The sequence below is a fragment of the Pan troglodytes genome, chromosome 4 (genome assembly GCF_028858775.2).
Source record: "Pan troglodytes isolate AG18354 chromosome 4, NHGRI_mPanTro3-v2.0_pri, whole genome shotgun sequence".
Classification (NCBI taxonomy): Eukaryota; Metazoa; Chordata; class Mammalia; order Primates; family Hominidae; genus Pan; species Pan troglodytes.
This window is the reverse complement of record NC_072402.2, coordinates 11054118-11066903: the sequence shown is the minus strand read 5'-3', so window position 1 is coordinate 11066903 and position 12786 is coordinate 11054118. Positions and strand designations below refer to the sequence as shown.

The following is a 12786-nucleotide window of genomic DNA, read 5'->3' as shown; positions in this document are numbered from 1 at the left end:
CAGAAGAACAATTCAGTGAGTGTAGACTCATGCAGAGGGTGCTCAAGGTGCTCCATTATCTGGTTCCTGCCCATTCAAGAGCGTTATCTCCCACCACTCCTCTTGTCCCTCACCTCTTCCCGACCTTATCCCTCACCGCTCCCGTGGCCCCTCATCTCTCCCCTTGTTCCTCACCTCTCCTGGACATACACCTCACCCTCTAAATATATTCAATTAGGCCAGGCACAGTGGCTTACACCTGTAATCCAGTACTTTGGGAGGCTGAGGCAGGCAGACTGCTTGAACTAGGAGTTTGAGAACAGCCTGGGCTACATAGCAAAACTCCATTTCAACAAAAAATATAAAAATTAGCCAGGTGTAGTGGCATGCACCCATGGTCCCAGCTAATCGGACGGCTGAGTAGGTAGGAGAATCGCTTGAACCCAGGAGGTTAAGGCTACAGTGAGCCATGATCGCACACTGCAACCAAGCCTGGGCAACAGAGCAAGACCCTGTCTCAAAAACAAAACAACGCAACTCCCTTATCTGCAATTCTAAGCCCACCATGCCTAATGTGCCCTAGTCCTGACATATTCCTGGAATGCCCTTCCCACTTCCTTTTTTTCACTCTCTGACAGGTCTCTCAATGTTTAAGACAGTTCAGGCACCACCTATTCTAGGAAGGTTCCTTTGGGCCCATATTAAGAACAAGTGGTTCTTGATTGAAGGAGTCACAGCACCCACTGTAAACACCAGCATGAGAGCTCAAATCTGCCACTGTCTTTCTCATCTGAGTAGACTGTAAGCTCTTTCTGAGCAAAGACCACGTATGCTCTCTATATCCTCACAGACACTGAAAATATCAATCATAGACACTTAAGACATGTTTGCTGAATGACTGAACACATGTGACCCACAGTAATCTACAAAGGTATAATAATGACTATTTTTACAAAAAAAGAAATGTGAGGCTGAGAGGTTAAATAACCTGCCCAAGTTTTAAAATGATCAGACTCACAAGCCCACGTCATTATTAAAGGGCATTTTAAAATAACAGACTTGATATAAATGATGACTTCACGGTAATCATATAGCAGTCATCAGCTTACATTTCTGACAAAATTCTGAGGTGCACAAAGATTGATCACTTGCTAACGAACATGTAATAGGCACATTCTTAACCAATATTGCCTTCAGTTTCCTTAGCTATAAACATGAAATTATCGCCTACACTTTGCAGTATTTGAGTGGAGATTAAATGAGAAAACATCCAAATGCCCATTCTAGTTCCTGACACATTGTTGAAATGTATCAATAATGTTAGTTTCTTAATTACTCTAGAGTCTTTTCCTCTTAAATAGGGAGCAAGAGCCCAGGGAATCCCAACTCTTTGACTTATCTCTAAAATTTGATAAACTTACCTAATCATTTACGTTACATAATGAGGGTAATAAAATGTGGAACATGTCTAACACAGAGGACTGCATACTAATAGCACCAATTCTCAACAGCAATTTGAAGAACAAAAAAACCAAAAAAACCTCTATATGTGATTAAGTCTGTATAGCACCTACCCTGAGTGGAAAATTTAAAGGTCGGCGGTAAGGCTGAAAGCCAACAGGCCCTCCCTGCTGGAGTATGGCTTGGTGGGCTGCATGAAGGCCTTCTCCCACCACAGGAATAGCGTTGTTATTTCGAGCATGCTGATTATTGTTAACTTGTTGATTTGCACTGTTTTCATTTTCTTCCTGGTCTCCCAATAAATAAGAATGAAGATCCCTGTGCAAAAATTACATCAGTAACAAGTCTCACTTCAGGTCACAATAAAATGGCAGACATGACACTCATTTTCTTCATATTTACTACTAAGGGTAGAAAATGTATAATACAGAATTTGTGCACCACATTATTACCTAATTTTGGTCTAAATGTTCGTACCCGCTTTAAATTAAACCTTTCTAATGTTAATGAACTTGTAGGATATCCCATAAATTCAACCTATTTTACGTTTTCTTCAGCCAGTATCTGAGAAGAAATCAGTAACTGAAAGAAAAAAGTACAATGTACAAGATACTTACAAGTACACTTGTAAGTACAAGAGGTAAGTACTTACAAGCACAAGGTGTAAGTACATACTTACAATGTACAATATTGTTAAGGATCTACAGGAGGAAAAGAAAAACTTCTTATCTTCTCTACAGATGACTACTGCAACATGTAGCTACAAGCTATAAATCTGTAAAACCTCCAAGCTATAAATCAGTTAGGTCAGAAATGAGACTGGGGGAGGAAGCAGTTAGAGGACGACAGATGTTCAAGCAAATATAACCAAATCTGTACTTCACCTTTAAGATACCTACAAGATGCCAAACTGAAAAACTTTTAAAGATTCAACTTTTAAATAAATATAGAGTATATAAAGCTTGGGGACAAAAAATGCAACATGTTCACTAAAAGATTGAGAAATCAAATTTGAGAAGAACCCATTTCCCAGGTTATGAGCACTAAATAAAGGTAAGTTAGTTGGTCTAAATAAAGGTAAACTGGTTTGTTTTTAATGCACTAAAAAAAAAAGACATTTACTCCATGAAAGCTGGACCAGCAGCAAACTTCTATAAGAGGGCAAAAATATGCATATATTCTCCACGAAAGGATGGACAATAAGAAAAAAAAATTTCATTTAGAAGTATTATATGCAATTGCAAATATTACTAAATCGTCTCTTATTAAAACTAATTTTTCTTGAGTGGGCCATGGAACATACTTTTTCCAGAAAGGTTATTCCATAGTCACAAATGACATGCACGTCCAAGGAGTCAGCTGCCCATACTCACAGCAAGTATCCGGCAGTCACAGTCCACGCTCGCACCAGCCCCTTCAGCCACTGCCTCGTGTGTCCCTGTTCGAGTAATGCTGGCAAGACAACCTGAAGCAGAAGCAGCTCGAGGGACAGTTCACTCACTGGAGCATCACTGAAAGAGGCAGGATTTATAATGTGAATTGTATTTTGCATATGACTACTATTTAATGGGATTACAACAAAACTTCTTAAGAATCTAATAAACTTACTGTCTTTATTACCTCTCCTTTCATTCTCTCTCCAACTCAGTGAGGCTTTCCCCACAAACTCCACCAAATTGTTTCTGATAAGGGTCACCAAAGACTTTCATTTTGCTAAACTGATGGGTAGGTCTTGGTTCTCTCCTCACTTGCTATATTAGTAGCATGTTACACAAAAGGTCACTCCTTCCTTTGACACCTCACATCCAAACAGCTAGAGAATCCTTTTGACTGTACCTTAACAATATCCTAAAAATTTCTCAAGGCCTCCACTGCTACCTCCCCTTCATCTCTGCCACCCTCACCTCTCACCAGGATCATTGCATTATCCTCCCAGCTGGCTTCCTGTTTCTGACCTAGCCACTCCAACCCAGTTTCCTCTCATCACAGCAGTCAGAATGATCCTCTTTAAACCTAAGTTAGATCACTCCTTTGCTTAAAGCTTTCCAAGAGCTCCTCAATTCACTCAAGCAAAAGCCAAAGTGCTTATGTCATGTAAGACTCTCTAGGAGGTGGCTCTCCATGACCTTTCTGACTTCAGGGCCAATTCTTTGCCTTCCTCCTCCTACTGCAGACAAACTTGCCTCCCTGCAGATCCTCAAACAGACCTGGGTGCCACTGCACCTACTTTCTGCAAGAATATTCTGCCTTCAGGGATCCACGTGGCTCACTCTCTCAACTCCTTCAGGGCTTTCCTCAACTGTCACCCCCTCAGGTCTTTACCAGTCACTATTCCTAAATTGTAACCCCATCCTGCCCACTTTCTATCCCCTTACTGGCATTTTTTCTGCCACTTTAAATAATCAGGATATAAGTATTTTCCAATTCTAATTTAATAAAATACAAATTTGAGATTTTACTATGTGTACAGTAAACCTTTTATTTTTGAACAATCATGTTCCTATGCAAAGCATTAAGATCCAAATAAGAGGCTGGGCGCAGTGGCTCACACCTATAATCCCAGCACTTTGGGCGACCAAAGTGGAAGGATTGCTTGAGGCCAGGAATTCAAGACCAGCCTGGGCAATATAGTCAGACCCTGTCTCCACAAAATATTTTTTTAAATTAAAAAAAGAGAGACAGAGAGAAAAAGACCCAAATAAGACACGATTTCTGCCATCTGGGATAAAACAATACATATTTGTAAAGTAATGTAACAAATGCTATAAAAAGAAATACAACGATGAAGACAATTTTAAAGGATGGAATGATGGCCAGGCACAGTGGCTCATGCCTGTAATCCTAACATTTTGGGAGGCTGAGGCAGGCAGATGGTTCGAGCTCAGGAATTCAAGACCAGCACAGGCAACATGGTAAAACCCGGTCTCCCCAAAAAATACAAAAATTAGGCAGGTGTGGTGGCTTGCGCCTGTAGTCTCAGCTACCCGGGACGCTGAAGTGGGAAGATCACTTGAGCCCAGGAGGTTGAGGCTGCAGTGAGCCATGATCATACCACTGCACTACAGCCTGGGTGACAGAGCGAGACTCTTTCTCATAAAAAATAAAATAAAATTTAAAAACCTTAATCTGGATTTTAAAAAGAATATCAAATGCTTGCCGCTCAAACGTGGACAAGCAAGTCATTGTAAACAGAGAGAAAAAGACAAACAGCTAAGTAATCAGGGGAGCCTCAATGGCAGTGTAGCACAATTAAAAGAATTGAAGTCAGTCAATGCTGAGACAAGACACTGAAAAAGCAACATGAGATTATGCCAAGTCTTGCATCTCATTCTAAATGGTGTAGATATCACATAGATTACAGAGGAAGTGCTGACAACTTTTAAACACAGGGGTAAAATAATCAAAGTTCTAGAAAATCTAGAGGCAGAGGTGTTGCGGATGAATGGAGAGCAAGAGGAAGGCCTAAATTAAGTAAGTGGCAAATCGAGTTAGATTAGTAAGAGATTTTAAGAAATTAGAATTGGCAATACTTTAAAGACTCATTAGAAGTAAACTTGAGGAAATAATCCAATTTGCCTGCAATTGGGATAATGACTGTGGGGATAATACAAATCCCTAAAGAGCATATAGGATGAGTGGTAAAGATTACTGGTAGTGGGAGGTTTCCGGATGGCTTTTTTTTGAGGGGGGGGGATGCAGTTTCACTCTTGTTGCCCAAGTGGGAGTGCAATGGCACGATCTCGGCTCACCACAACCTCTGCCTCCTGGGTTCAAGCTATTCTCCTGCCTCAGCCTCCCGAGTAGTTGGGATTACAGGCATGCGCCACCACGCATGGCTAATTTTTTTGTATTTTTAGTAGAGACAGGGTTTCTCCATGTTGGTCACGCTGGTCTCAAACTCCCAATCTCAGGTGATCCGCCTGCCTCGGCTTCCCAAAGTGCTGGGATTACAGGCGTGAGCCACCACGCCTGGCCTTAGCCCACTTAAGTTTTTAAAGCAAAAAAGATGTTCCATCTACAAGCCTTGTACCCTATTTTTAATAATTAAATGTGCAACTCTGGCTTTATTCTTTATAATGTGCTTTTCAAAATAAAGATGATGCTAATACACTCTCATTAGGTATGGTAAAACATTTCAATGGTGTGCAAATGCATACTTTATGTGCAGAAAAAATAAACATCTTCCTTTAGAAAATGTAAGTACTAATGTTTATCTGATCTAAAATAAGGCAAAATTTATGCAAAGTGGAAAAGGTCCAGAAAATTTTTTAAACATTAAATTTAATTTAAAAAATAATAAAAATAATGGTAGAATAAAGCAAAATTTAATTGTCAGATGATTTCCAGTAACTTTAAGAAATGTTTTAAATGTTTAATGTAATCTGAACATCAAATCCCTAACAGAGATAAATTAGTAAAGCTATTCTAAATTTTTAAAACTTACCTGTAGAGCATGACATTGTATGGAAGAAAATTAGGCAGCACACTCTTAATTATACGTATAGGAAGCCAAAGCATCAGGAGGACAATGGAGCCAAAGACAATCTGCAGAAGGAAACAGGGTATGACACCACTATAAGAGTCAATCACTCCTGTGCAAGACAGGCAGACTTCTGAGCACACTCAAGCAATATGCAGTCCAGGCCTGTGTCTACTCAAAGCCCAAGCGGTTCCCACTCTACACATTATCTTTGAGTCATTTTGTATAAAAATGTTTTCCTAAGATGCCTGCCCCTCTTCCTGTAAGGACCTCCCATCTAGGACACAAATGCTAAAACGGAAGCCACAAAGGATAATCACCACTTGCTACCTAAGGAATGAGCTGGAAACTTAAAATGAGGAAGCAGAAATGCCTGCAACTTAATAAATCACTTGTAACCAGCTAAGACTTGACCCCATGTTAATGGCTACAAAAGCTTTCAAAGGACATAATGTTACTTTAAGAATTTTATTTTAGAAAAACTTAGATTTACGGCTGGGTGAGGTAATCCCAGCACTTTGGGAGGCCGAGGTGGGCGAATCACTAGGTCAGGAGTTCGAGACCAACCTGGCCAACATAGTGAAACCCCGCATCTACTAAAAATACAAAAATCAGCTGAGCGTGGTGGTGGGCGCCTGTAATCCCAGCTGCTTGGGAGGCTGAGTCACAACAATTGCTTGAAACAGGGAGGTGAAGGTTGCAGTGAGCCAAGATCGTACCACCGCACTCTAACATGGGTGACAGACCAAAACGCCATCTCAAAAAAAAAAAAAAGAAAGAAATTAGATTTAACTATGTAATTTCTTCTTCTGGGTGGGGAAACTTTGACACGCTTCTGTTAAGAGTTTAATTTACAAGCCAGTAGTAAGTCTCCATTGCTTCAATGCAAATTAAATGTAATTCAGACAACCGTAATTTAGCAATCAATCATACCAGTGGTCCCCAACCATTTTGGCATCAGGGACCAGTTTCATGGAAAACAGTTTTCAATGGGATTTCAGGATGAAACTGTTCTGCTTCAGATCATTAGGCATTAGATTCTCATAATGAGCACACAATCTGGATCCCTCGCACTCACAGTTCCCAATAGGGTTCCCGCTCCCATGAGAATCTAACGCCAAGGCTGATCTGACAGGAGGTGGAGCTCAGGTGGTAATGCTTGCTTGCCCGCTGCCCATCTCCTGCTGTGCGGCCATTCCTAACGGGACATGCACCAGTACCCAGCCAAAACATGGGGGCTAGGGACCCCTGAATTATACTACTATGTAACAAGGAAGTATCTTCCTTTTAGTAAATATCTTTTTACATATTTATTTTAACAAAGTAACCAATAACACAGCTACTTGACAACTGAATACCACAGGCTTAGATAAATATATTATTCAATATACTCTATCAGCCCGCTTGAGAACTGGAAAAAAAAAACCTAAACAAAACTATAGGTTAGCACAATTAATTCAAAAAAAAAAAAAACAATGGAAACATCTTCTTACCACTGACAAAATAAATCTTCGGAGATGCCTATATATTGGCAAATGGATCATTTCCTGTACTGGATTGAAATCTGGATCATTCAAATTCCTTAGAAACCACAGGACACCAGGTCGAAGTACCTGCAAATATATTTTAAATACTATGAATATTCACCAATGTCTTCAAATTCTATATATGAGCTAAAACATTAACAGAAAGATAAGCACTTAGAATTATTCTGGCATCTAAAGTGGGCCCCAGAAAATGTACATGGTGTTCTTAGGAAAGTAAGTTCCTAAACCAGAATCTTTATGAAAACTACCCTGTGTCTGATGATGTCCTTTGACATCATCATTCACTAGGGGCGGGGGGAAAAAAAACATTCATTGGGTCCAATGTGTCAAGAAATCTAGACCTCTGAGATGAAAAATAAATACAACCATTACTATCGTAAAAGAGTTATGTTGCAATTTATAAATGTCCTAAATAGACGGTCTGATTTGCCTTCCCCCTGTAAATGAAAATCATCACCCAAGAGGCTGCAGGTGATGGGGTAAAGGAGGAGTCTGGGTACTAGTTCTATGTGGTCCAAACTCACTGAGTTACCCTCTGTAACGCATCCAATCTGCCCAAACTTCTATTCTCCATCTCCTAAACAAGGGGTTACAGTGTGTGATTTCTAAGGTTCTGCCTAAGTTCCACATATTAAAATTTTATATCAACAAAAACCACCACACTGATAAAATGAAAGAAATCATTATAAAGCATTTTATTCACTTAATGAAGTAATCTGGAGTTCACACATAATTACATTTTTAAGAAACACATTTCTGTACTTGCTTTAGTTCTCAATCATTTGTTTCAAAGAAAGAATGAAAGCTTTAGTTACCAAGAGAATTTATTGAAATTATACTGTATGATTCAGGAGAATGCTTTGGTCCCTGACCCCTCCTCCTCTTCCTCAAATCTTTCAAAGAACAAAGTACACCAAGAGCAGCATTCAGCCTTTGTGCTTTTGTGTTCCCTTCTCACTGGAATTGTCAACCTGGTCCTCCACACCCTGCACATCTCCATCACCCATCTCCGTGTAAGCCGACATTTTCAATGCTGTATTCATTTTCAGGCTATAAAATCGAGGAGAACAGGAATTGTGCCTTTGTTTCTCACTGAAACCCCAGAATGCAGTATAGTGTCCGGCACACAGTGACCATTCAGTATTTGGGGAATGACTGAGCTTGAGATGTACACTAATCAAATACTCAACTGCTTTCATCATCTTCAAATCACTAAGAACCAGATTAGAAAAATAGAACTAATAAAGGTATCAGGCCAGGCACAGTGGCTCACACCTGTAATCCCAGCACTTTGGGAGGCCAAGGTGGGTGGATCATTTGAGGTCAGGAGTTCAAGAACAGCCTGGCCAACATGGTGAAACCCTGTCTCTACTAAAAATACAAAAATTAGCCGGGCATGGTGGTGGGTGCCTGCAGTCCCAGCTACTTGGGAGGTTCAAGCAGGAGAATCACTTGAACTTGGGAGGTGGAGGTTCCAAGATCATGGCACTACATTCCAGCCTGGGCAACAGAGCAAGACTCAGTATCAGAAAGTAAATAAATAAATAAATAAATAAATAAATAAATAAATAAATAAAGGTAATCCATCAGGCCAGTGAACTGGAATCATAAAGGACCCGCATTGTAATTCTATACTTAAGGCGCCTAAATCAAAATGATTTTACATGTCTGATCCTGCAAAACCATATCCTTTTGGTTATTTCCAGCAGTACAGTTCCTTGAAGTCTGAGACACACTCACATCACACAAAATTCCAAGAGTCTGTATTAGAGGATGGCTAAAGTATATACGAAGTGTGACAAAATGAGTACTCTTATCTTTTTCCTCAGTTGAATCGTCTTTCAAACTCAGACAGAAATATTAAAACTTGCCAATTATGGAGACAAACAACTGAAACAGTTTAAAGTAATTAAGTCAAAGTCCCCTATAAGTTATTCCCTCTTAGAATAAAATAGTAGAGAATATGATTTAGGTAGGAAATCATCATAGCCTTTGAGACATGACTGGTGGTGAAAGCAAAAGTCCTTTTTATAAATGTACAGCATCAGCATTTCCCTGTGGACTTACCTCTCTCAGTAGTAGAATGAAGGAGGCAAAGTAGAAGACATATACCATTCCCACTAGCCAATGCAGAAACATGGTAGTACCTGGAGCCGACTGAAAGCTCAGTTCTCGATCTTTCAGAGTAGCATCAAACATTTCCTGAGACAAAAGAGGACAGGTAAGAGAAATCTGTGCCCCCTACATTTGCCAAGTTAACATTTTCATCTTCTAGGAAATAAATAATCAATATGCATGCAAGGAACAATTCCTAGAACTGCAGTTCACTTAATGTCATTCCACGGTGTCACAGAACTATATACAAGATTGGCTACTGCTTCAAATATAAAGAATGATAAACCAATTAGTAAAAGCTTTATTAATACTGATTCTATTAAAGAACTATTTTTGATGAATGTAAAACATTTTCTTGGTTATAGGTCTGCATTCTTGAGAAGTTTTAAAAGTAAGGTATGGGAGGGTAAATGTTATCTCAGAACCAAAGGCAGCTTTTCTACACATAAAATATTTTTGAAACAATCAAAAACTGATTATCACTAACAGCAATTAAAGACTATAATCAAGACTGAGCATATTAGTTAAATCAAATGATTAGGGTTAAATTTATTACTACAAAGACAGTTTCCTTATAAAATTATTCTCTATGTATATAATGTCTTGGCATTATCTACACAAATTTACGACAGCAAAATGGGCAATAAAATTCTCCACTATTAGAAAGATTCCATCCAAACTATCCTGACATCAAAAATGTGCACAAAGCCTCAAAAACTCAGGTACTCAAGAAAAATTAACATTAAGATCCTATACTGATACACATGCCAAAAGAATAAGCAAATTATCAAATATTTGCTTTCCTTTAAAAAGAATACATGCTGAAGACTTCCTCTTTTGAAGCCCTTAAATTATGCTATTATACAATAATGAATACTCAACTTACCAAGGAACAGATATCCAGCCACCAACCACAAATGAGAGGGAATACTCCAATTTCTACCACCACTAACAAAGAGACCTTAAGTGAAAATAAAGGTCATCAGTATCACCCAAATGTAGGAGAAATCATTTCCAATTTTAAGTTATAACAGGAATTACCTTAACAACAATATAGCAGACTCCCAGTAAGCGACGAGATCTATGAAATTTCACAAGAGTTGCCAAGCCCTACAGCATCAGGTCAAGGAAAAACTGAGTATTTAAAGGTACAATGAAACAGGTAACTACTTAGCCAACATTTAGTATTTTTTGACAGAATTAATTTATTTCACATTTTGTCCACACTGACCCTTACTGCAAATACCTACAACTTTTACTAAGAGGACAAGGATAGACAAGTTTCGCCATTAATGAAGAGTTCTTTGGTATGAATAATATTAGTGTACACCCAAGTTGGTTCATTAAAGGATACATGACAAATTATCAGTGTTATTGCTAAAAGTATATACCCAACTATGGTTGTGATTAGGCCTTCAAAATGAGATGCTTGGACCTGGAAATAAGAAAAAAGTAAATAAAATTTAATTTTACAACATGTCCTACACCCCGGTTTCCCCATATTAAACAATCTAAATGACTAAAAGAGAATTGTCGAGACAATTTATAACCAGGAAACAACTGTAAAATCTGCTTTGGATGACATCTCTGAAAACCAAATTCTCTCACTGACTGTTATATATTACTAAAAAATGAAGAAAAATTAAATAACACTTTACCCAAGGAGACAAAATAACAGCAGAGTGAATTAAATTTTACAAAAACAAGAGCACTGTAATACAACAGCCTGCCCTCTACTCTCACTCTAAAGCAGATTTGCTGAAGGCTAACCACTGAAAGCAGGAACACACTGCCCAAGTCACCCACCAGCTGGGTAATATCCTAGCCACCTCATTTCCTACCACTAGAAGTAACTGTTCAAGTTTCCCTTGCTCTGCAAATCTGTCCCATTCTCAACTTATAGAAAGAATTTTGAAAGTAACAGTGCCTGTCGGTATTTTTTGATTCCTGAGTTTCAGATAGCAAGTGGCAAAAGTTTGGAAAGTCAAAATTTTTCAAAACACTTACCTGAACCTTTCAAGTTCTTGAATTCAACTAGTGAGAATCAGAGGTGTACTAAATATGAGAAGACTTCAGAATGTGATCTCTCAGATCTCAAATATACAAACTGAGCATATGATCCCAGATAGTCAGCTTTTCCATAAAAGACTAAATTGTTCTAGGGCCCCAACAGAGAAGTAATAATCCTTCCAAAATTTATTTACCTCTGGAAAATACTGATAAAATGTCAAAACTAAAGCACTCTAGAAAACACTACAACCCGTCATTCCAAAATATTCTACCCTTTTTAAATTGATTGATATATTGTTACTTTTCTAAATTCAGCAGGGGGCACCTGGGGAAAGGGAAAGAAGAGAACATACAGGTTCTTGAGATGGACAGAAAATCAGCCGGTGGGAAACTTTCCCACGGTATGCCTCAGGCCCACCCAGCTGAATGGATTTCAGAGCACATTTTCATTAGTTGGCAACATGACCACTATCTCTTGAGCCACTGTTATTTTTTTTAAAAAAGAATGAGACGGTATTGCCTAACTATTCCCTTGCATAATGCCAATGAAGAAATGATGTAACTCTTTAGAATACTATTTGATTAATAATCACATTTGGGAGTAATGAATGAAAGTAACTTTGTAAAAGTATTATACTCACGTGTTCTTCAAATCCCAAACCAACAAGGGAGAAATGACCAATATGGTAAGGGCAAAATGCTAAAAAGGGGGAAAAAATTCCATGAAAACTCCAACATCAAAACAATGAACACTCCTACTACAATTCCCCACTAAAAGGAACTAGGGCTTCTTGGAGAAATGAAAGATTCCAGAACTAGGCTAAAAATACACTGCCTAGGACATTCTCTGTAACTAGAGAACAACAAAGCTATTAAGGTCTAATAGGGCCATGCCAAATCAACACAGAAACCATTGTGAAAACAGGCCAAAGAGAGGGTAATATGAGCATCAAAAAGAATAATGACCAAAACTGATGGAAAAACACTGAACATACACAAATCCATGAGTTTATGATGCTCAAAAAAGGAAAAGTCCAAAATAATAATCACGAAAAGAGAAAAAGCAACATCAAAGAAAACACTTTGATGTTTTGGAAGCAGTTAACACACCCATGTGAATAGTTAATGCACCAATTCCTTATTCTGAAAACCAAAATTAATGGGAAAAATATGAGCATCTGTCCTACTTGCCCC

At 38.6% G+C, this 12786-nt stretch overlaps 1 protein-coding gene across 7 annotated transcripts in view; it reads right to left on the bottom strand.

Moving 5' to 3' along the window:
• Nucleotides 1-12786, bottom strand: part of MARCHF6 (membrane associated ring-CH-type finger 6) — an 85277-nt gene that overhangs the window by 20893 nt on the left and 51598 nt on the right. For all 7 annotated transcript variants that reach the window (XR_010157144.1, XR_010157145.1, XM_003310628.7 and 4 more), the window contains exons 11-19: nucleotides 12234-12292; nucleotides 10937-11017; nucleotides 10624-10692; nucleotides 10469-10543; nucleotides 9535-9669; nucleotides 7414-7533; nucleotides 5885-5985; nucleotides 2814-2951; nucleotides 1554-1758 (exon numbers count right to left, since the gene is read on the bottom strand). Coding sequence is in view for 5 of the 7 variants with exons in the window: in XM_003310628.7 (XP_003310676.1) it covers nucleotides 1554-1758; nucleotides 2814-2951; nucleotides 5885-5985; nucleotides 7414-7533; nucleotides 9535-9669; nucleotides 10469-10543; nucleotides 10624-10692; nucleotides 10937-11017; nucleotides 12234-12292 (983 nt within the window). In the remaining 2 variants the exon portion in view is untranslated. The remainder of the gene's footprint in view (nucleotides 1-1553; nucleotides 1759-2813; nucleotides 2952-5884; nucleotides 5986-7413; nucleotides 7534-9534; nucleotides 9670-10468; nucleotides 10544-10623; nucleotides 10693-10936; nucleotides 11018-12233; nucleotides 12293-12786) is intronic.